Source organism: Callospermophilus lateralis, chromosome 6 (assembly GCF_048772815.1).
Source record: "Callospermophilus lateralis isolate mCalLat2 chromosome 6, mCalLat2.hap1, whole genome shotgun sequence".
NCBI classification, from domain to species: domain Eukaryota; kingdom Metazoa; phylum Chordata; class Mammalia; order Rodentia; family Sciuridae; genus Callospermophilus; species Callospermophilus lateralis.
The window spans coordinates 50,122,281-50,145,980 of NC_135310.1; the positions used below are offsets into that span (position 1 = coordinate 50,122,281).

The 23,700-nt window shown below is 38.1% G+C and overlaps 1 protein-coding gene across 2 annotated transcripts in view; it reads right to left on the reverse strand.

Annotated features, from left to right (window-relative positions):
- Window positions 1-11,247, reverse strand: part of Nt5dc1 (5'-nucleotidase domain containing 1) — a 121,806-nt gene extending 110,559 nt beyond the window's left edge. For both annotated transcript variants that reach the window (XM_076859827.2, XM_076859826.2), the window contains exons 1-3: window positions 11,067-11,247; window positions 3,596-3,687; window positions 1,944-2,015 (exon numbers count right to left, since the gene is read on the reverse strand). In XM_076859827.2, coding sequence (XP_076715942.1) covers window positions 1,944-2,015; window positions 3,596-3,687; window positions 11,067-11,159 — 257 coding nt within the window. In that variant the 5' untranslated portion in view covers window positions 11,160-11,247. The remainder of the gene's footprint in view (window positions 1-1,943; window positions 2,016-3,595; window positions 3,688-11,066) is intronic.
- Between the last annotated feature and the right edge of the window lie 12,453 nt (window positions 11,248-23,700).

The window sequence follows — 23,700 nt, forward strand, 5'->3', positions numbered from 1 at the left end:
GGACACAACACAGCCAAAGTATGGTGGGATGTAGCAAGAGGACCAAGGCAAAAGAGAACAAGACAAGAAAGTAACTCTTGTGCATGCCCAAATACTGCTTTTGAATCAATTGGGCCTGGTTAAGAGAAATTCCTGTAGGGAAGAAAACAGTTGATATTCTTTGTAGTTTATTATGAGAAATTATAATGACAGGGAATACCACTATCATTATCTTGGTACTATATTGTAGTAGCAAGATGATATGAAAGGAAACAAGGGAATAAAAAAAGCAAATGGGGGCTGGGGTTGTGGCTCAGAGGTAGAGGGCTCGCCTAGCATGTGTGAAGCACTGGGTTCAATCCCCAGCATCACATAAAAATAAAGGGATATTGTGTCTACCTGTAACTAAAAAATAATTATTAAAAAAAAAAAAAACGCAAATGGGGGGAAACCACAGATGGGCCTTTATTTACAAAAAATTCATGTTTTAGAATGCTATATGTTAATATGGAGGAATCCTGAATGGGAAATTTCATGAGAAGGCAACTGCATTGTTGGAAGAAAGTAGGTATCAAGAAGATAAGTAGGGGATAGGAAAGGTAGCAGAATATAACAGTCACTAATATGCCATTATGTAAAAATGTGAATGTGTAACTGATGTGATTCTGCAATTTGTATTTGGGGTAAAAATGGGAGTTCATAACCCACTTGAGTCAAATGTATAAAAGATGATATGTCATGAGCTTTGTAATGTTTTGAACAACCAATAAAAAAAAAAAAAAAGAAGATGATAAGCTAAGAAATGCAGAAGAAACTTCAGGTTAGCCAGAACTTGAATAGGGAAGGACAGACCCTGGCGGAGGGTGACAGACTGACTAATAACAGTGAGAGAAGGCCGAAGGTAGCCAAAAACACTATACCAAAGTGACCGTAGTCAAAGCTGTGCCGTGTCTGTATATATGTATGTATACATGCATACATACAAGCGTACACACTATCTCTAGTCACCTGAGAAAAAAACTTACGCAAATAAATTACAAAATAATCAGAGGCGAGGCCACACCTGCTCTAATTAGATGCACCCTGGGGAAGGTCTGGGGAGACTGAGAAAGAAGTCATGTCATGCAAAAAGAATGATACGTTCAAAGACAGAATATATACAAGGGTTCCTGGGCTCCAAGTCTTCTTTGACTCTGGCTGTGTTGGCGTATGTAATAAATGGCACAGCTTCATGGCCATGGTGATCTAATTATTAGTACTTGGTAAAAAACAGATGCCCATTCCCTAGTGCTCTCTGAAAGGCTCAAAAGCAGGGACAGCAGCTACTTCATGACTGCTTTCCACATGGTTACTAGCACCTGAAAGGGTTGGGTATACTCAGAGATGAGAGAAGAATAGGAAGTTAGTACTGACTTATTGAAGAGAGGGAAAGGTTCATGAGGACTATAGGAGTCTAGAAAAACTTCCAGAAGGAGCTGGGATGCAACATGAGCCCTGCATGATGAATGATGTACACCTGGATAAATGGAAGAAAGGAAATATACACAGACTACCAATCCCTACCCAATATCCATTCCCCCTTCCTCTTCAATCAAAAGAATAATTGTTTTATTCTAGGCACCTACACACCTAGCTAAAACAGAATAATTCCCGAGCTCTTTTGCAATAAAGGGTGGTCAATAAGATGAAGCAAGTTACTAATTTTCTATTGTATTTCCTGCAAATACTTCAAACTAAATTTAAAGCAGCCTGACCTTTAAATATAAAGCTTACAGATTTATATTTAAATGGCTCAATAATTCATACAAAGACACACAGGCAAACAAATTATCTGTCATCTGATTAACTTCAATAAAAGTGACTTTTTATTTAACTCATACCTTAAGAATTATATGGTAATACTGTATAGTAATACTGTATCCTAGAGAAAGTAAGATTTTAATTTCACAACTAAATTTTATTACCTGAGCACGGTGCCATTATCCGCAAGTTTAATGAAGGTCCCATCTTCCAGATCCAATGCCAAACCCTTGCAACTAAGAAAAGTTTGACTGTTAATCAGTTCATATATTTAGCTAACTTAAGAAATAATAATCTATATTATTCAAAAGTTACAATGTTACAAAGGGATTCTCTTGCCCAGGCAAATGATATGTTAATCAAACAAACAAAAAATCCAAGAATTATAAAATTAAATATCTATCACAAAACAGGCATATAAGGAAAACTGTTAAATAGGCAAAGGGCAGTATGTTTAGTTTGTAAAACCTTTAGGTTTTAGAAAAGACAAATCTGACACTCAAAAGAGAGAGAGAGAGAGAAAAAAAGTAACCCCAAAATTTTCCTATGCCTCTGTTAAAATGTGCAAATGTTATTTAAAATACACATCACACACACACACACACACACACACACACACACACAGATCTGTTTTCTACAAGTTAACTTCTCACTATATTCTTTAGGATTTGTCTCAATTTAGGTCCCCTCTGGGCAAGCCATATTATTGAAACCAAGTAAAATAAAGTCAGATATTAAGTTTTAAGTTATTTACTATAAAAGCCTTGTGGGATCTGGGGAGAAAAATGAGTATAGATTTATTATTTGAAATAATAAAAGGAGGTATAATTATCTGCAAACACCAAGAGATTACTAAAATCAAAGGCTGCTATAGCAGCATTACTTTCATTCTTTCTAATTTCCAAAGCCAATTGTTTCATATATTATGATGTTTGTGTTTCTTCCTTTAATTTAAGGGATATATCAAAAGACTAACAAAATATCATAGAATGTATATGAACATTATACATGCATTTTAGTGTTTTAGTGTTACTATTAATTTCAAACTGAATTAATTATTTATTCACTCATTCACTTCTTCATTTGTTGTTATTTATTTATTTATTTATTTGGTACTAGGGGTTTAACCCAGGGGCACTTAACCACTGAGCCATAGTCCCTTTTTATTTTTTTGTTTTGAAACAAGGTCTTGCTAAGTTGCTGATGTTGGCCTTGAACTTGTGATCCTCCTGACTCAGACTCCAGAGCCATTGGGATTGCAGGTGTGTGCTACTACTCACCTCAAAGAACAATTTAAAGTGGCTTATGATTTTTGTTTGTGTCATTAAAATGAGGCTTTGGGAAGCCAAGAATCCTAAACCAGGAATGAAGGGGACAATAAAAGGTAGGCAGGTCTGCCCAACCAAATTACCAAAACCAAAAGTTCTAGTGAAATTACTTAAAACATGATTCCTCCTCTTTTACTGTTCTTTTATTTGAAGGATAATAAGTCAAATTTTTTACAAAGATGTAAATTTTAGTTCTTAATAAACTTTGAAAATTTTAATTATAACAAACCATATCTGAATTAGTCACCTAAGCTCTTAGTTTCTTTTCAGATCTAATTAAGCAAGTCTAAACTTGTTTAAAGTAAAAAATATTTTAATTCATTAGATGCAAAACTTAGTGTAGAAGGCATTTTGTCTTTTGACTCAATTTCACATTTTGCTTTCTACCTTTATAGAAGAGGAAACAGTAAAATTTTATCAGCAATAATTAAAAACAACAGGGAATGTGCAGACATTAAAAAAAAGAAGAAGAAAAAGAAAAGGCTTACCAGAAATCCCAATCCTCTGGGGTCACAGTAAGCAATTCCTTATCATACCCTTTCTCCTTGACTAGGTACTGAGCAAAGCTATTATAAATGAGCTGCAAATAAGGAAAGGAAAAAGAGAGATTAAATATGAAATTCACTGTTCATTCTAAATTTCACAGATGAAAATTGAATGAAATCACTAATGGGAGTAGGTAGGATGAACACATCTGTAATTATAAAATTCTGCAGTATAATCCCCCTTCAGGAGCAATTTATCAACCCCTGTGAGCCCCAGGCAGCTATCCTGTCTAAAATTATACCATCAGTATACAATTATAAAACCAAGGATGATTATTAATCTTACTCCCAAATTCTAATGGACTGGAGATCATAATCAAGTCTTGACAAAGTTTTGCAATTTATTTAACACATCACCAAGACCAAAAACATGTTACCCAATCTCATTACATATGTCCTTTCTTTCCATCCTTGCTGGGAAGACTCCCTCTCAGGGGCCTCTCAGAGTGAAATGCACATAGAAACCAGGCAGATAATCTGAAGGAGTGTTAAGGTCTGTAAACAAGTCAGATTGGCACCTGTTATTTTGCTAGAGAAATGTTAGAGTCTGTAAACAAGTCTGGATGGAGCCTGGCAAAATGCCAGAGGGTGTGGTTTGTGAAGTAACAAAAGCGAGCCATTAAGTGTGGAGATTCCTTATTGGTTGACTGCTGTATCTATTTTATGCTAATTAGATAAGCTATGTAAAATGTATAAATATCGCTCAGATCCTACAATAAAGGGCTTCCACTCCTGCTGTATCAACATACACAAGTTATTCGTCACTCCCCCACCCCCCCTACCCCCACCCCCGTTATTTTGCTGCAGCCAGACTGCGGCAAAGGAGGAATTGTGAAGTAATGAGCCTCTACTAGGTACAGGAAATCTCTCTTATTTCTCCACCAAAAGAAAAACAACTGAATAAAAAGAACAAAGTAAGCCTTTGGAAGCAAGCACAGTGGTAAATGCTGACTTCTGATGAATCTGATTTCTCAGCAAGTCCTAGATATCTGAGTGAAACACCCATTGTTTGTTTATAGAACTGGCTCAATTTTTAAAGGACAGCATATACCAAACAAAAAGTGGACAAAAGGTGAATGATGGTACACATAGGCCCTACCCTCTACCTCAGGAGAGTATTTGCAGGTCTGAGTCAGATGAACTTGAGGCAGTGGTCTGGGTGTGACTGAGCTGTGTCCAAAAGGACACAATGAACAATATGGCCCTTCTTCTATAGATGTTAACCCACGGTAGGTTGTGAGAGCATGTTATTATGTACAAGGGGAGAAAAGGTATAGTGCAAATGAGTGGCCTCTTTGTATTAATGATGCTTATGCGAATACCTGGAAGATACAGCAATGAGTTGGGTGAATCAGGAGAGTATGGAGAGCAAGCCAGGTGCAGAAACTGAGGGGCCTGCACACAGTTGGAGTTGGGAGTTTGGGTGGAGTGTGTGTGTTAAGAAATGGGAATGGAGAAAGCAAAGGCTCCAGTCAAATAGGGCTGTTCTCTGTTATAAAGCTAATTAAAATCACTAAACAAGTATTCCCATCCAATGCAAAGTGACCCTAATCCAGGTCAATGGTTAACAGGCTCACAACACTTCAACACAATACTGCAGCAGTTCTCAACCCTGGAGGTGACTCAGAACCATAGGGGCTGCTTCCTAAAACCACCTAGGATTCCTACAGGGTTGGAAAGGGCATCTAACAAATTCCTGAAGCCCCTAGAGTACTAAAAACCACTGACTCACATATTTTATGGATATTCACTATATTGTTAAAAATAAATTAAAAATGTATTTTTAGTTAGACATAATTATGAAAGCATGGAATATAATTGCCCTAATTCAGTCCCCAGTACTTCCCCTTTCCTCCCCTCTTCACTACTCCCCATTCCCTTCTCTCTACTGATCTTTCTGCTATTTACTTATAGTTGCTTTTTTTAAAATTAGTGCCTTATGGATATACACTATAGTGAGGTTCACTGTGGTATATTCATATATGTACATGAAATTTAGGTTTGATTCATTCTACTGTTCTTCCCTCCCTCTCCCTCAATCTCCTTGCATGTATAAATAAAAAGAACCAATAAAATTTTACACACACATACACTATGAAGTTTTATTCAGCCACAAAGAAGGAAATTATGTCATTTGTAGGAAAATGGGTGGAACTTGAGAGTATCATGTTCAGTGAAATAAGTCAGACTTAGAAAGTCAAGGATTGTATGTTCTTTCTATGTAGAAAGAAAGAAAAAAATAAAAAAGGGACCTCATGAAAATAGAAGAGACCAGCAGAGTTGAGGAGAGGGATCAAAGAGAGGGAGGAAGTGAGGGAAAGGGGATATACTGGAAAATGAAACTGATCAAATTATATGGTTATTGTGTGTTATGAATATGTAACAATAAGTCCCATTATTATGTATAATTATAATGCATCAATAAAAATAAAAGTAGATGCCAGGCATGGTAGCTCTGGAGGCTGACAGGAAGATCATAAATTCAAAGCCAGCCTCAGCAACTTAGTGAGGCCCTGAATAACTTCAGGGATCCTGTCTCAAAATAAAAAATAAAATGGGTGGGGAATATGGGTCCGTGGTACCAAAATAATTAAAAAAGAAAGAAAGAAAAGTACAGAATATTCTCAATTCCTTGCTAAAGACTTGCATGGTTCTTCCATATTCCCTAAACTTTTTCTCTTCACTTTTACTCAGACAGCAAGATTATTTTGATTCTCCAAAATATTAAAAATTCTAACCATTTCCTCTATTTGCTTTTACTGAAAGAGAAGCAAAGAGCATGTAGTAGAAATAAATATGGGCCACTCTCAACTGTTAAAAACTGATACCATATACAAAGAAAAAAAAGAAAAACAGCTGCTGAAGAAACTGAATTCCAGCTAGCATCAATTCTTCATATGGGATAAATTCAGGATGCTCCTGCATTTTTTGGCAGGGATGGGGGGAGGACCAGGGATTGAACTCAGGGGCACTCCACCCCTGAGCCACATCCCCAGCCCTATTTTGCATTTTCCGAGTCACATCCCCAGCCCTATTTTATATTTTATTTAGAGTTTTGCTGAGGCTGGCTTTAAACTGGTAATCCTTCTGTCTCAGCCTCCAGAGCTACTAGGATTACAGGCATACACCACCACGCTCAGAGTTCCTACATTTTTAAATATGTTTACTTTTCATTCTTTAATTTTCTTTTTTGCTATACTGAAACATTCATGTTAACTTATGAATTGATGACCTATGTATAATTAAAATCTTAAAGACAGAATAAATGAACTATCTTGATTATTGTTGAGTGACAGAATCTTTTCATTTCCACAGTCTGGTGATATCCTGAATTCCCTTTATTTTTTTCCTGTTCCATCTTCAGAACAATTCAATCCGTTAAAAAATAACTATCATGGGCTGGAGTTGTGCCTCAGTGGTAGAGAGCTTGCCTCGCATGTGTGAGACACTGGGTTCGACTCTCAGCACCACATTTAAATAAGTAAATAAAATAAAAAGGTCCATAAACAACTAACAAAAATATTTTTAAAAATAATAATTATCATGGCATAGACACATTCCTATCAAATCAACAATTTCTATCATTAAAATGCCTGTCACATTTTAAAAAATGCATTGAATCAGATTGAGGTACAAAGTATTGTGGACAATAAAAGGTACACATCATGATCCTGCCTTCAGAGACTAGAGCCATGGGGTTAACAGGCATGAAGTGCTTAGTGCAGTGCCTAACATATGGGCAAATCCAATTGAAGTATTTGCTATTATTATCAGTTGTATGCTAATCAAAAAGATAAGAACAAAACACCACTCAGAGTTGTAGAGTTTGCCTATTCTTGCCATAGCCTGTTTCAGTTTACCTGCCTGTACGCTGCCTGAACACTGAACAGAGTTTCCCTACACCTAAAATCCAGTTTTGCATACTGTTAGACTTGCTTCAGGTCATGGCACTTAAAAGTCTCGGGTAAGAGAAATTTCTCACCCTTTGATGAGAAATTGATGATCAGTGTAAGATATGATCAGATGCCTTCTTGAGAAAAAGTGTCCCTGTCCATCAGGGTTGTCACCAGGGGCATCCAGGGCTGTTACCTACTTTGTGGAGGGAACATTTCCATTAACAGGAGATAATGCAGCAATGTGCAAGGAGCAGAGAAAGACAGTGTTGAGAAAAGCAGAAGAATCTGTACCTTGAAACCCCTATTCTAGTCCTAAGGTCTTGGTTCTTACAGCTTATTCTTGGACCATGCCAGTCACCTAAGAAGCCTCCAGGGCTCAGGCCCTCCATCACTTCCTCCCATAGCCTGAATTGCTTCCTCAGTCCCACATGACTAATAAGAACACACACTCCATGCAGTAAGTACAAATTGGTGCCTTGTGGACCATAGGTAGCCCACAAATCATGTGTGGTTCCCACCTAAGGTTGCCAAGTAAAATAAAGAATACCTAGGTAAATCTGATTTTCAGATGAACAGCAAATAGCTCCCTCCATAAGAATGTCCCATTTACTATTTAGGACATTCAAATATTCTCATCATTTGAAATTTAAATTTAACTGGGTATCCTACATTTTTCTTTGATAAATCTGGCAACTCAGCAATGCCGTTGTGTGTGTGCATGGGGTGGGGGGAGGTAGCATTTGAACACCTTTCAAACAAGTTCAAATTTCTAGCTTGCCCCAAAACCTTAAAAAAGAAAAAAATAGAAGACCTGGCAAGATTGAGCCTCTCTTGGTTAATACCAGCAGGAGTCAAGTGTGACTGCTCCTTCAGGAGGGGCACACACTTTACTGGCTGCCTGAGACATCTTCCTCCTCACATTTTGGTGAACTGCCTGGTATTAGACCTCTGTGTGCAAATCCAAGATATAGGTACGATCCATCATCTCTCCCGGGATGCCTTTCCCGAGGTGCCAGGTAAAGAGATACACTCAGTCTGCATTTGCACAATACTCTGCACTTGCTAAATGCCTAGGAGACTTCAGGAAGAGGCTCTGCAGCTCCCTAAGACCAGACCACTGCTGACTTCTACAACCCTCGCCTTTTAAACAGCACCTAGCAGTTCATGCTATTGCTCCTCTCTAGGTCTTTGCCTTGGTTGTATTTCCTCCGCCTGAAGTACTTCTCTCCACCCCCCCACCCCACTGCCTCATGGTGGTGAGAGGCAGAAAACGACAGCCAAACTACCTTGCTGGGGAATTCTGGAAAGATCCTTAACCTTTTTGTGCCTCGTAGTTCTCATCTCTGTGTACTGACTATGGCAATAATACCTAGCTCCAGGGACTTTGTGAAGACTAAATCAACTCATATGCAAAATGCTTATTAGAATGGTGGCTCTATTATAACTACTTAATAGAATGTGTGTTATTTATTCAATCTTTTCACAATTATTGGTTGGGCCAAGTATGCCCAGGACAAAGTTGGCACACAGAACAAAAAGTAAACTGTTCTTAAATTGTCACACAGTCTGCCCTGGAGGAGGTATCACTTTAAGCACCTGGGGAAGACCTGACAAGTAAACAGGAAAAGTTAAAATTCTGTGGTAAGTGCTATGGGAAGTTGGGTTCTATGGAAAGCTAGAGGTGGGACTGCGGTAAAGGGGTGAATTGCAGGGTGGTAGGGTGCTAAGGATGGCTTCCCAAAAGGAACAGTATTTAAGATCAGACCTGACTGCATAAAGAGTTACTGTGAGGAAGAACCAGGCACCCCAGGCATAGGCAGAAGCAAGTAGCAAGACCCAGGAAAAACTGTCCTCATCATAGGGACTGTAGCTTTTCACCATCTTTGGCTTATTACTGGAGGATTCTGCCCACCAGGCACTGAAGGCCTACCTGTAGTTTACCTCCGTATCCCTGACACCATCTTGGTGCTCAGGATAATGTGGGACTTTAATAAAAGATTTAAATACCAAACATGATCCCAAACTCAGTAGGTTACTATTTTCAACCACTAAACATCACTTATATTCAAGGCTTGTAGTAAAGGATATCTTGTAGTACAGTAAAAAAATTCTTATCTGAAATTTTATGATCATGCATGCACAAAATTGGCTCTTAACCTTACAGTGGTTTAACAACATCCCCTGTAAATGAAGGTGAGTACAGAGGAAATACATAGAAATGTGACTATGACCAGGAATTTCAAAGGCACAGCGAAAGAGAAAATATGAAATCAAAGACCTAAGGGAATGAGTGCCAAAAGAAAAGGAAGAAAAGTCTTCTAACTCTCAATATGACTAAAGAAACTAAATATATACAATAAGAAAGCAGAAAAGTACAGGAACAGTTTTGAAAAGTACATTTTTAAAGCATCTGTGCATAGAGAAAACACAGGAATAATTCAGGCAGCCATTCGTTTTTGACCTTGGAATTTCTAACTGGGACGGTGACATGACCATAATGAACAGCCCCTGCTCTCTGCAATAGTGATTTGGAATCCTACCCATACAAGGTGAGGTTTCCAAATAGTTTGGGTGGAAACCATAAAGGCAAACACTTGTTTTTTCCCAGGGATTGATCTAAGCATTACATACATATGCCAACCAACTTGATCCTTGCAAAAATCTTCTGAGGTAAACCCAATTATTAGCCCCATTTACAGATGGAAGAATTGAGGATCATGGGTTAAGTAACTTGCCCAAAGTCATAGAGCTAGTCACGGCGGAGTTGGTGTACTAAGCTATGTAGTCTAAGGGATCACTGTGCTCTACAAAAAATCCTGTTAATTTTTCAAAATTTGTTTCCTGTAAAGCCAAAGGAACTGGGAGGGAGGACCATTATTACAGGCACTCCGCTTCCCCTTTCCACCTGGGCAAGTGAGAAGTCAAACTTGGCATGATGCTAGGATTAGGATTTATTCAAAGTGCATGGGGCACGGGGCAGGTGTAATAAATACTTATTAAAGTCTCTCAGTAAAGGCGAAATCAGGGCTAAAAAGTCTTAATGATTTTCTTGGCTCGGTGTTCTAATTCACTATACAGTCTCTCTGCGACTTTGCTTAAACTCTGAGAGGTGATCGCGTGGACACACAAAAGTTAAACCGCAGCCACGGAAAATCAAATTGCCAAACCAGGTGCCCACGCCCAGTTGGTGCTTGGGACTTGCAAAGAGGCCAGGAATCCATAAAGACGCCTAAGTCTCCTCGGCCCTTCCCTTGCTCGCTCTAGAAACCGTTTTCCCAGGCAGATCTTGCAGAATTTGCCTCTCCAGTTCCCCTTCTTTCCCAAACCCCTCTCAAACTCTGCCAATCCTTCCCGTAGGCAGGGAGCTGGAGGCACATTTCCGCCCGGTCTCGCGCTGGGGGCGGAGCTCTGCGCCCGGGCGAGCGGCGGCGGCAGGCCCACGGCCGCGGGAGGGAGTTCCAGCCCCAGGCGCCATGGAGGCTGCGCGCCCAGCGCTCTGGGCAGCCCGCGCCACTCACCGGGGCGCTCTCGGGCAGGTTGTAGCGACACAGAGTGTGGTCCAGGTCGAAGCCGACCACGTCGCAGGCGGCCAGGGAGAAGTGCTGGGCCATGGCTGCGCTGGGAGCAATGGCGAACGCCTCAGCTGGGGAGGGTGCGAGGAGCGCGGGGACAGACGCTACGGGACGGGGCCCAGCCGGACACGCCGGGCGGGGCGGAGCAAGGCGGGGCGGGGCGGGGCGGGGCGGAGCAAGGCGGGGCGGGGCGGGGCTGCCCCGGGAACCGCGCCGCGCCACTCTGGCTTCCCCAGTCCTAGAGCACCGCCCCTAGACACGCTTCTCTCCGCCCCTCGTCCGGCCAACGTCTGGTTCCCCGCCAGGCTTGGGCACACGCTGCTGGCCCTTCTGACGCCTGCAAGCTGGCTCCGGCTGCGTGGTCCCTGGCCTGGAAGTCCTTAGACCGGAGAACACCTGGAGCGGAGCCACTACTGCAGAAGTTGAGGAGCGCAGCCAAGAACCTGTTGGCACGTAACCTTTTAAGGGTTATGGCAGAATTAATCAAAACTCCCTTTCATCTTCAAGGTGCTGCCGAAACCAGCAGATCCTGGCTAAACCTGACCCTTTATTCTTGTGGGCAGAATAGTTTAATAAGATGGTGGAGAAAATTTTATCCACTAATTGTCCTCTGATCCAGTTAGCCTACAGTTTGGTAGGACTTTCCACCACATGATCTCTATTGGTGGGCTGAATCAAAAGCTTATATTCTATGGTTCCCTAAGTAATAAAACGAACCCTTTTACCCCCCACCGTATGTTACAAAATGACACTGGTTAATATTGTTACTTGATGAGCCTATTTTTTATCGTAACGAATTCTATGAAAGGACATCAGAAACGTCATAGAAGTATATAGAACACATTACAATAGAGACTTATTTTTAAGCAAGGTTTTAAGGCTTAAGGAGCACAAAATGATTTGAGTGACATTTTGCTTAACTTCTTCCAATATTGTATATAGTTAGTATTTTATAGGTAGAGAAGTGTTAATTCATTATGTACAATGGATGCCGTCGGACATTTAATTATCTCAGAAACCCCTTCTATGTGAAGGACTAGACATTAAGATTTGTACTATACGTCTCTTCATTTAAAAAAGAAAATACATATCTATTTTTTTATACTGCTTCTGTTTTAAATTTAAAGGGACACTTAATCCAATGGGAAAAATCAATAGTTATGACATAATGAAAATATAAATGATTTTGAATCACATTTAACCCTCAAAATATTAACTCTTGGGAGGCTAATAGAACAGCCAAGGGATTAATTTAGTGCAATAAATAGTGCAATTGAGTAGGATGGTTATAATGCCTAGTGGACTCATTTGATTGTCTTAACCCTTAAAAGTAAAACAAAACTCTCAGGAATTAGAATTGGAATAGGAATAGGAAAAGAGTTCTCAAGAAGATTGAGCTGTTCCCTGATAAGAGCCCAACAACCACTTTACTGTCTGAACTAAAAAACTGGATAGTTTCATAGATTTAACCCATTTTCCTTTTCTTGGCCTTGGAGGAGTTCACATTCCTTTTTTGTCATCTGCAATGATGTGTATACCAAAACCTGACCTCTAGATAGGCTATGCATTGAAGGCCATGAGTCTCCTTGATGGATATCTTATTGTATTATAGGAATGGGCACTTTAGAAATTGTCTTTGTAAGATAAATGCACTAGTATACTCATTTCCAGAAGGAAGAGTGTAAAAGGTTTGTTTCTTGATGACATAGTAAAAACTTCTCTTTATGACACCCCCATCCCCACGGTGTGCTAAACTGGGGGCTGGAAATTCTTTGGGGCAGGGGAGAGAACATAGACACTCTTCAAGAAAAGACCCCTCAGTCTGTAATCAGGTGAACCTGGAACTGGAGTTAACGCTTAGATAAGTTCATCACAGTCATATCTACTTGCTGAATAACAGTTGTTACATTTCTTGTATGCCTAATGTCCACCTGAGAACCCATGTGCTAGAATCCAGGTCATTTACATTTAATGGGAGAATTTTGCAAATTATATGATCAGATGATTCTGGGCCTCTTTGAGGCCCACTCAGCTTTTCTTGATCACTATCTCATGCCTCAGTCTAAACATCTCTAAGAACATGTTTTTCTTCCCCCATTCCCTACAGAACCCTGAGCTTATATATGAACATTCACTTTGTTTCATCAGGCTTATTTTCAAATAAAGATGTTTCCTTTCCCTGAACATCAAACTTTTAGCACCCTTTTATAAAACACCACAGCATTTTTATATCAACTAGAACTTCAATCATCTACTTAGATAGAATATGCCAATTAATTTGTTTCTTTGAGTAAATGTTGTATTTATCAGTGCAAAAGTGACCTGTATCCCCAACAATTCATACGTTGAAATCTTAACCCCTAATGTGACTTTATTTGGAGACAGGGTTTTTAGGGAGATAATTAGGTTAAATAAGGTCAAAAAGGTTATAGGATTATAATCCTATAAATGCATGAAGAAACACCAGATATCACAAGTGTAGAAGAAATACACTCTTTCCTGTGAGAACGCAGTGAAAATGTAGCTGTCTGCAAGCCAAGAAGAGAGGCCTCACTAGAAACCAATCCTGGTGGTGCTTTGACCTTGGAATCCCAGTCTCATGAGAAAATTTATGTCCAAACTACCCATCTTGTGGTAGTTCTGTTTAGGCAGACTGACTAGACTCAATCAACGATGAGATTTGACTAATTGTTAATGGTTTGTTAAAAGTAGCAAATAGTATTTGCCATTGGAAAGATCTCTAAATTAATGTTATTTGTTGATTTTTTTTCTTGAATTTAGGTACTTTTGCTTATGCATAATAGTTTTTAAATTTTTTTAGTTGTATATGGACGCAATACCTTTATTTTATTTGTTTATTTTTATGTGGTGCCGGGGATCGAACCCAGGGCCTCATGCATGCTAGGTAAGTGCTTTACCACTGAACCATAACCCTGGCCTCTTGCTTATGCATAATATTAATTTTAAATTTAATAGTATTACCATTATTTATAAATTTCACTTATGAATAATGGTAATACTATCTTGTGCAGAGTTAGTATTTTTTTGAGTATTCCATTTAGGGAGTTTTATAACTATAGTTATAATTTTTAAAAGCTCAGAAATAAGATATTATAATTTAATTGATTTTCTAGAGTCAAATTTTCAATTGCAGCTGATATATCTTTTAATAAAGATATTACTATAAGTTAGCAATTTTAACCTTAGGTATGACTTTTATTTATTATTTATTATTCATTATTTACCTAAATCACAACTTTGTGAGGATTTGGCTTAAGTTTTAGATTCCAAAATAACGCATTAAATGACCTTTAGTTTACTTATAATACTGCATTTTAACATATGCACTGAAAAAACGTTACTTTACAAACTCTTATTTTGGGAGAGAGGGAAATGACTTCTTTTTCATTGGTTTAAAATACGATTTTCTAAATACTCCAAATTAAACAATGGAATATTCGACTTTTTATATAATATAAGCAATTCTACATATCTTCTCTGGGCCAGATAACTTGTTTAAAATATAACAATAAACATTATTTAGTAATTTTAAAACAAGACAAAATATACAAATGCCTAAAAATTAATCTCTATGGCACTTTGAACTAAGTACAACCGAAAACTGATTTGTAATACTACAAAGGCCATTAGATGGCAGTATTTCTGCACTAGGAATGTCTTTTGTAATGTTTAGATCTTTAAGCTTCTTAGTGAAAATATTTCATTTTCTGGTCTCTAGTTCTGCTCTTGACACAAGAAAAGAAGCCTTCTTAGGAATTTCACTGTGTTTCTTGTGGGTGTATTTATTTTTGATGATAGAGAGGAGGATGTGATGGGATGAAATTCTTTGGTGAAAACCTCTTATATAGGTTGTGTTTGGACAAAGAACCAAATGTTTAAAATATGAAATGAGTTTCTCTTGGAGAGAAAGCTAAAACATTAAACAGAATAATTGTGATTCAAAATAATTGTGATCTCAAATGATGCAGCAATGGGTTGAAATTTTATTAGGACATAGGTTTTGGAAGTAGGTTGAGATAATTAACAGTGTATGATGGAGAATTTTGATTTACTAAGCAATTAAATTGGAAATGAAATGTGGATAGACTCAAGGTAAACTCAGCTAGTTCCAATTTAAATTCTGGGTCTCTTTGATAATAACTTCACAGTTCTTCCCTTTTATTTTGACTTCTCCTTTTAAGGGTGTTGAGCTTCTAAATTGCAGAAGGGTCGGTAACATACTGTCAAAGAATCTGGAGAGAAGTTTTTGGTCCTTGGTCAGTGACATTCATATTCATAGCTTTTCCTGAAACAGATCTATCTGGCTGCTTTTGGTTGCCTTTGGCCACACTGGCAACATCAGTAACCATCCCTTCTATATAAAATATAAAATTTCTCTTGTTTAAGTGTTGTCAGAAAAATGTCTAAACTTTAACCCCAAACCTGAGCCATTTAAAACTTGCCACTCTACATTCAGTGAACCCAGCAACTTCCTTGCATAGTTGAGGAAAATCTTCAATTTAGAACTACAAGGGGAAAAAAGCCTATGCAATGGCAATAGGGAGGTGGGTGACTATCTCAGGCCCACTTTCTGTCTAGATGTGGCCCACTGTTCTGATTCCAGTCACTGTCTCTATGTCACAAGACACGGTGAAAAGGTGTTTTCTCTCAAAATTCCAAATGCAAATCAAATCTAATTATCTGCTTTTGGATCCTAAGCTCACATGGAGGGTTTTCTTGTTTCCCATGCAAGGGATATGACCATTCAATAGGACAGAGTATAGGACCCAAAAAGGAGCTTATTGTCATGTTCTCTATCCTATTTTCCAATTTAATACCTAATTAAATTTGAATGTCCCAGATATTACATGGGACATACTAATACTTAAAAAATACTAATACTAATACCCATTTTGAGATAAACTTTTTTGGAATTTTTTCAAATTGATTTTTTTTCAGAAGCCCAGAATATGAAAAATCAAATGTACCTTAATGTTTTTCATAGGCTGAATTGTGTCTCTCCAAAATTCATGTCAAAACCATAACACTTCATACCTCAGATGTGGTTACACTTATAGGGCCTTTAAAGATGTGATTTAGTTAAAATGAGGATTTAAATTGTGCTGAATCCAATGTGACTGGTGTCCTTATGAGAGAAAATAAAGGATACAAAGGAAAGACTAGGTGAGGAGGAAGGGTTACATGTGAGAAGATACCATCTACAAGCCAAGACAGGCCTTGGAAGACACAAAACCTGCTGATACCTTGATCTCAGACATCTAATCTCCATAATTATTTAGAGGGTATCCCAGAAATCAGCAGTATTCTAGTACTAGTAATAGAAGAGGAGGAGGAGGAGGAGAACGAGGAAGAGGAGGAGGAGGAGGAGGAGGAGGAGGAGGAGGAGGAGGAGGAGGAGGAGGAGGAGGAGAGAAAGCCAATAATAAAAGGGCAACATCAAGATCACCTTTACAGACTACATTAGTTCATTTGTGCTACAATGTTTCATGAAACACAGAAGACGCCTCCTAGAATTGTCTTAGGGAAACTGGGTATATTTATCTAACGATTTCCTGCTCTGTCATTGTTGAGGTTACCCACCAGCTTTCAAGCTATGCATGAGCTCAGATTCCTATGGCCTCTGATAAGGCCCTTGGGTACAAAGAAGAAAGATCTTATGGAGCTCTACTGAGGTGGGTCACTGCAAGTGTGCTGAGTGAGATCTCACTCACAAATGACCAGGAGCAAACTGCAACTGAAATCAGAATTGTGGTAAAAGGATGTGGTATGGTGCACCAGTGCCATCTACTGTGTCAGCCATTCTTGTAAAACCTGAATCACTTCAGTATCCTTTGCAAAATTTGTTCCACTCTATAAGAATTTATCTGGGAACAGTGTGTCCATCTGTAGGTCAGTTGGTCTCTGATCCATCATTCAACCTGTATAGTCTTTTTCTGTTTTTGTGGTCTACTCAGTATATTCTCTGCCTTAGTACAAAAATGATAAAATTTGATGGAAACTATCAAAAATGTTTTCTTCCAGTGCTTTCCAAATGTGTTGATATCATACCATAGAATCTGGTAATGTTTACTTACCATGCTGGTACAATTAAAAAAAAAAAAAAAAAAAAACTAGCCTAGGTTGGTGGGAAAACCAGGGCTCATGAATCTCTGGGCTTATTCTAAGACTCACAGAGGTTGATTAATATCTAAGCATAAATATACTGAGTATGTTCTGGGAAAATTGGTTGAAATACTCTATTGAAAAACCTTCTATTTTTTAAAATAGTAAATTCGTAGGTTCTGACTTCTTAGTTCAGTTGATAGAAAAAGTTTATTGAGAATCTATTGTATACCAGGCACTATGATAGTTACTAGAATACAAAAATAGACGTAAGGGCGGCTTCCCTAGAAGGGCCTGAAGTTTAAAGAGGGAAACAATACAAAATCTGATAACCACAATAAAACAGTGTACATAAAACACAGAGAAGCAGCAGCTGGTCTGATGCATCTTCCACACTTCATGTTTTGTAGCATTATACCCAAAGTATTCTCTGCACCCTTTATTCCCTGATTTTCATTCTCATGCAAGCCATCATCCATGCCATCCTTGGAAATAATAGCAAGTATTTTGTCTAGCTGCAGGAACCAGAAGATATCTTTACTCCCTTGCTCTTGCATTAGCCATTCTCTCATCAGCCTTTTCCACTGGCTGTAGGTTGTTTCAAGCTGGGGATTTTGTCATGTTCATCTGTGTACCTCAGTTCTTAGTTTCTTAATGTCTGTGTTATCCATTGTAAAGTTTTGGATAGCTGCAAGGAAGCCTTTACTCAGAGACAGCAGGCATTTTATTTCACTGAAACCCTAAATCTCATGTTCTCAGTAATCAAATTTTAAAACACATTTTTTTTAGTTGTAGATAGACACAATACTTTTATTTATTTATTTACTTATTTATCTGTTTATTTATTTACTTATTTATTTCTATGTTTGAGGATTGTACCCAGTGTCTTACACGTGCCAGGCAGGCACTCTACCACTGAGCTATAACCCCAGCCATCTCAGTAATCAAGTAATCAGAATTCATATGTCACAGATCTATAATGAAGATCTTAATTGCTTAGAGCCACAATAGCACTCTGTGTTCTGACAACCATTAATTTTTAGTTCTGTCAAATACTAGTGTAAGTACATCCAAAACTAACTTTTAATTTGATTTATTCTAAGAGCTCACATACAGTGGATGTAAACAATTATGAGATAAAGATGGCCAAAGCTAACATTTTAGGAACCCAAGAATGAGCTTATCCAGTAGCACTGGCTTTTAAAATAGTCAGCCAGCTTTTTTTAGCCAGCTTTGCATCACTGTGACCAAAGTTTCTGACAAGAACATCTTAGAGTAGGGAAAGTTTATTTGGGACTCATGGTTTCAGAGGTCTCAGTCCATAAATGCTGATTCTATTACTGTGGGCCCAATGTGAGGTAGCACATTGTGGGGTAGGCCCAGCACAGGAGGAATGCTGCTCACCTCATGGTGGGAGCTGGAAACAGAAAGAGAGAAGGAAAAGGGCCTCAGGAAAACACACCCTAGAAGGGTAAGTTCCAGCAACCCACATTCTGCCATAATCTACCTACCTACTGTTACCACCTTGTCAGTCCATTCAAACTAGGCTGAACTGCTTAGGTCACAACTCTCTTGATCTAATCATTTTATCTACAAATATTCCTGCATTAACAGGAACTTTTGGGAGCACCTTATATCCAAACCATAACAATATCATATACTTTGAAGTAATTGCTGATATCAATTGAATGAATGCCTTTACAGACTTTTACAATACACAACACACATACATACACAACCTGCATACACACAGCATATATCTATATACTAACCCACCCCAATCACCACCCAGTTCTTGTATTTCCCCTTTGAAGATTTTAACTCTTAGCTCATTGTAATTTTTTCTATTCTACTTCTTTTTTTATTTTTAATGATTCTATACCATAGCCTCTTAATTCCTGCAACTCCTCTTTGATGATGATCTTGTCATTTTCACTACCTTGACTACCCACTCCCACCTCCTCCATAACCAAAAAAGTAAACATAACTCTCTCTCCTGTTTTTCCAGCTCATGTCCTCAGGCATACAACTCTAATAATTCTTCAAGGTCAGTAGCATCTACAATCTAATAATACTCACCTTTTCACTGTCCTCCACTGCTTTTATCTTCTCATTTCTTTTTACCTAAGCTATGAATATTCATTATAATCATTTCACTGACACATCCTTAATTCCTATATTTCTTGATTATAGCTTTCTACTCAAGAAAATCACAACCCTGGTAGTCATAGATTTCAACAGTAGTCATTATTCTCCTTTTCCCTGCATCCAGGTCCCTTGGTAATATGACCATGCAAACTTTAGAGTTTATTTTCCACTCCTTTGATGTGGTTAAGACTTGTAACTTACTTTGGCCAACAGGACACAGTAAAAAATGACATTTGTCAGTTCTGAGCTTGAGTCACAAGAAGCCTTAAGATTCTACTCTTTTGGGAAAACCTGTTCCTGCCATATAAATAAGACTAGTCTAGTGTACTGGGTAATGATGTATTATCCCAGTCACCTGAGCCATCATAGCTTGTAGTCATTGTACTGTCAAGACACGCAAGTAGGGCCATGAAAAACCAATCATGTATGTGCAGACCACAGATCATGAGTGAGCCCAGCTTTGATTTGCTAATATTGGTCCAGATCAATAGACTTGATGGCTCACAATGCCACCTGAATAATAATAGTATTATTTAAGCTACTGAATTTGATTATTATGCAGCAATAGCTAACATATACATAAGTTACCTTTTTTGGATTAACAGGTACACAGGTTTGATTCTGTTTTTTGTATTTACACTTGAGAAATTGATCCTAACTGAAAAAAATTCATGCAACCATTGTATGTAATTTCAGTGAGTACTTATTATAGGGATCATACTCTATTGCACTAGTGCATTCTCTGTAATATTGCCCTAGAAACTCATTTCATATTTTTCCACTCTTCAAACTGCTACTACCTCCACCCTCATCTTCACTGTCATGTATTGACCAGGTAATTTTCCTAGACAAATAGAGGCAATTAAAAAACTATTCCTTAAGTGCCTACCAACCATATTAATCCATCTAATCATATCCATTCTTAGATACTCCACTGTTATGGTTTAGATATAAGGTGTCTCCCAAAAGCTCATGTGTGAGATAATGCAAGAATTTTCATAGGTGAAGTGATTAGTATAAACTCATCAGTGGATTAATGCACTGATATGGACTAACTGGGTAGTAACTGTATGCAGGTAAAGCAGGTGTGGCTGGAGGAGGTAAGTCACTGGGAGTGTGTTCATATTTTATCTCTGATGAAGGTATCTCTCTGCTTCCTTGTTGCCATGTCCTGAGCTGCTTTCCTTCCACCATATTTTTTGCCTAACCTCAGGCCCAGAGCTATGGAGTTGCTGACTATGATGGGGTGACCAGCACCCCGACAGAGCAGGTTCCTGCTCAGGAGGTGTTAGCTGCCTAGGAATAAAAAGTCTGAAATAATCAGTAAGAAATAAGACAAAGCCAAAGATTAGATTTAAAAAGTGGAACACCTTATGGGTCTTCCAGTCCTGACAGGAACTGGAACTCAACAACTGAAAAAGGCCCCATTCTTTATTTAAGGGCAGTACAACAAAGGCAGGAATAAGGTTTCATGGGAGGAGTCTTGTTTTGGTGCTTGCTTTTCCATGTGGCAGGGGTCTTGCAGTAAAACAGGTTGATTGGCATTTGGAAAGCTACACCCATCTGTGGGAGGCTGTCCAGCTCTACTTCTCTCTGGAGCTGTGTTTGAACTTGAGCACTAAGCTAGAACAGGTACCAATGTGAATTGGGCATTCTCGAACCAGTGGATTTCGTCTGGGAGTTCCCCAGACAGGGCTTCCCTAACTAATAGACCCAATGCTGCTCAGTTCACCCAAGGCTCATAGATGGCTTCCTGCAGCTGACTATGAACTAAACCTCTGAAGCCATGAAACAAAATAAACTTTTTCTTCCCTACCATGTTCTTTTCAGGTCTTTTGGTCATAGTGATGAAAAAGCTGACTAAAATATCTACTTTGCCTCGTGTTATCACAGTGATTCTTATATTGTGGCTCTCAGATTAGTAACTATACTTGGGTACTTGTTAGAAACAGAAATTCTTGAGTCTCATTTGAGAAATACTGAATCAGAAACTCTAGAAGTGGGATCCAGCAATCTGTATTTTAATAAAATCTTTTGGTGATTCCGATGTATGCCAATGTTTGAAAATCACTGCTACAGATGATCTGCATTTGTATGTATAAGGCTAACCCTCTTTTTAAAATTTTTTTTATTACTCCTAGATTATTCTCACCATAATACAAACATGCTGCTCTTTTTCTCATCTTAGAACAAATTTTTTTTCTGGCACCAAAAAAAAAAAAAATGTCTCTGTTTCTCTGCTTTCCTTTGATGAACACTGGAACAGTTGTCTGGCTCAACGTCTGCAATCCCTACTCTCCCATTCTCTTTTAAGCACATGAAGATGAACTTTTGCCTCCCACACTCCATCAGAACTCTAAGGTCATCGGTGTTATTAATTTGCTCAATTCAATAATCAATATCCACTCCACATTTTATTTTACCCATGAGTGTCATTTGATGATTGATCTCTTCTTCCTTGGGAAATACTTTTTTAACTTGGCTTGGAGGAAACACTACTCCTTTCTCATGGGCTGCTCCTTTGTTCCTCCTTAGTCTCCTTTGATGGTTCATCTTGTCTTCCTGATGTCTTAACTTCTGAATTCTTTGAACCTTTTCCTGCCTTTCCCACTGAAGTATTTTATCTTCTCTGCATCTGAACTAATGACTTAAAAATTACATTTATACTTTGGAAACCACTAAACTTATATTTGTAGACTTGGCTTCTCCCCTGAAGTTCAGGTTTATAGATCTAGTTGTCTACTTGGCACCTCCATTTCTAGACTTAATATGATACTTTAAACTCAATATGCCTAATAGTGATGTCCTGATATTTCCTCCAAAACCTATTGGATCTGCAGTTTTCCCTATGCCATTAATGGAAGCTCTATTTTTCTGGTTTCTCAGGCAAAAGTGCTTGGAGCTATTCTTGATTTCTTTCTTCCTCTTACATCTCATATATAATACATTATCAAATGCTGCACCTCCATTTAAAAAATATATCCAGAATCTAACCCATTACTAACCAACTTCATTCACTGCTAACAACTAGAGCCAAGGTACTATCATCTCCAATCTGAAATATTACAGTAGCTTCCTAATAGATCCTCCGGCATTTATGCTTGCCTTTCCCTATCTCCATTCTATTTCCCACCCAACAGATAGATAGGTTTATCAGGTATAAAACAGAGTTCGCCTTTCCTCTGTTCATATCTTTCCAATGGCTTCCACCCTTATTCAGCATCAAGCCTAAGCTATGGTGGAGGGCTGCCAGTCCTGCACTGACTAGACCCTGTCACCCTGTCTCTTCTGTTAGTATTCTATCTTTGCTGTCATTCTGCTATGATCAAACTTCTTTCTGTTCCTCAGATTCACTGTGCAAACTTGTAACCCTTGCAGTGGCTTGCCACTATTTTCCAGGTATCTATGTCACTTCTTTATGATTTTGCTAAAGTAACTCCTTCTTGGGTAATAAGTTAGATTTTAAACCTCCCACCCTCCTTCCTCTTTTCTGTGCGCCCTCCACAGTTCTTATCACATTTTAAGGAAAATATTAATTTTGCTCATTATGTTTATTGTTTATCAACATTTTCCTTCTCCTACTGTAATGTAAATCTTCATGTGAACAGATTTTTTTTTTCTTTTTGTGTGTGTCTATGCTGAAGCTACAGCACCTATAGCAGTGTATGTCACAGAACAGGAATTCAATGAAAGCATTTGAATATATGTGTTTCTCTTAACATAATTTGGCTCATATCAAATACTCAATAATATAATCATTGTTACATATATTTTTAAAAGTGCTGCACAGCATTTCTGGGAAATAATTTTTACAAGTGAAACGGTAGAATGAACAGGATATATATTTAAACGTTGCCAAACTGTACTCCAAAATGACAGTACTGATTTGCACCCCTACAAAAAAAATGTTCGAAGACAGCTATTTTCTCATATCCACACCAAAATGGATGTTGTCAATATTTGTAATTTTTTTGTTAAATTGGGAAAATAATAGCTCCTCCATTTTGTTTTTTATTAGTATATTATAGTCTTACATAATAGTGGAGTTCATTTAGATATAATTATGCAAGTATGGAATATAATTTGCCCCACTTGAGTCCCCAGTACTTCCCCATTATCTTCCCTCCTTCCTTTCCCTGTTCTCCTTATTCTACCCTACTGATATTCTTTTTATTTATTTATAGCTTTTAAAAATGAATTATGTATATCATATATATATGTATTATATATAATACAAATATATATATGAAATTCACTGTGTTATATTCATACATTTACATAACAATTTGATCAATTTCATTCTGCTGTT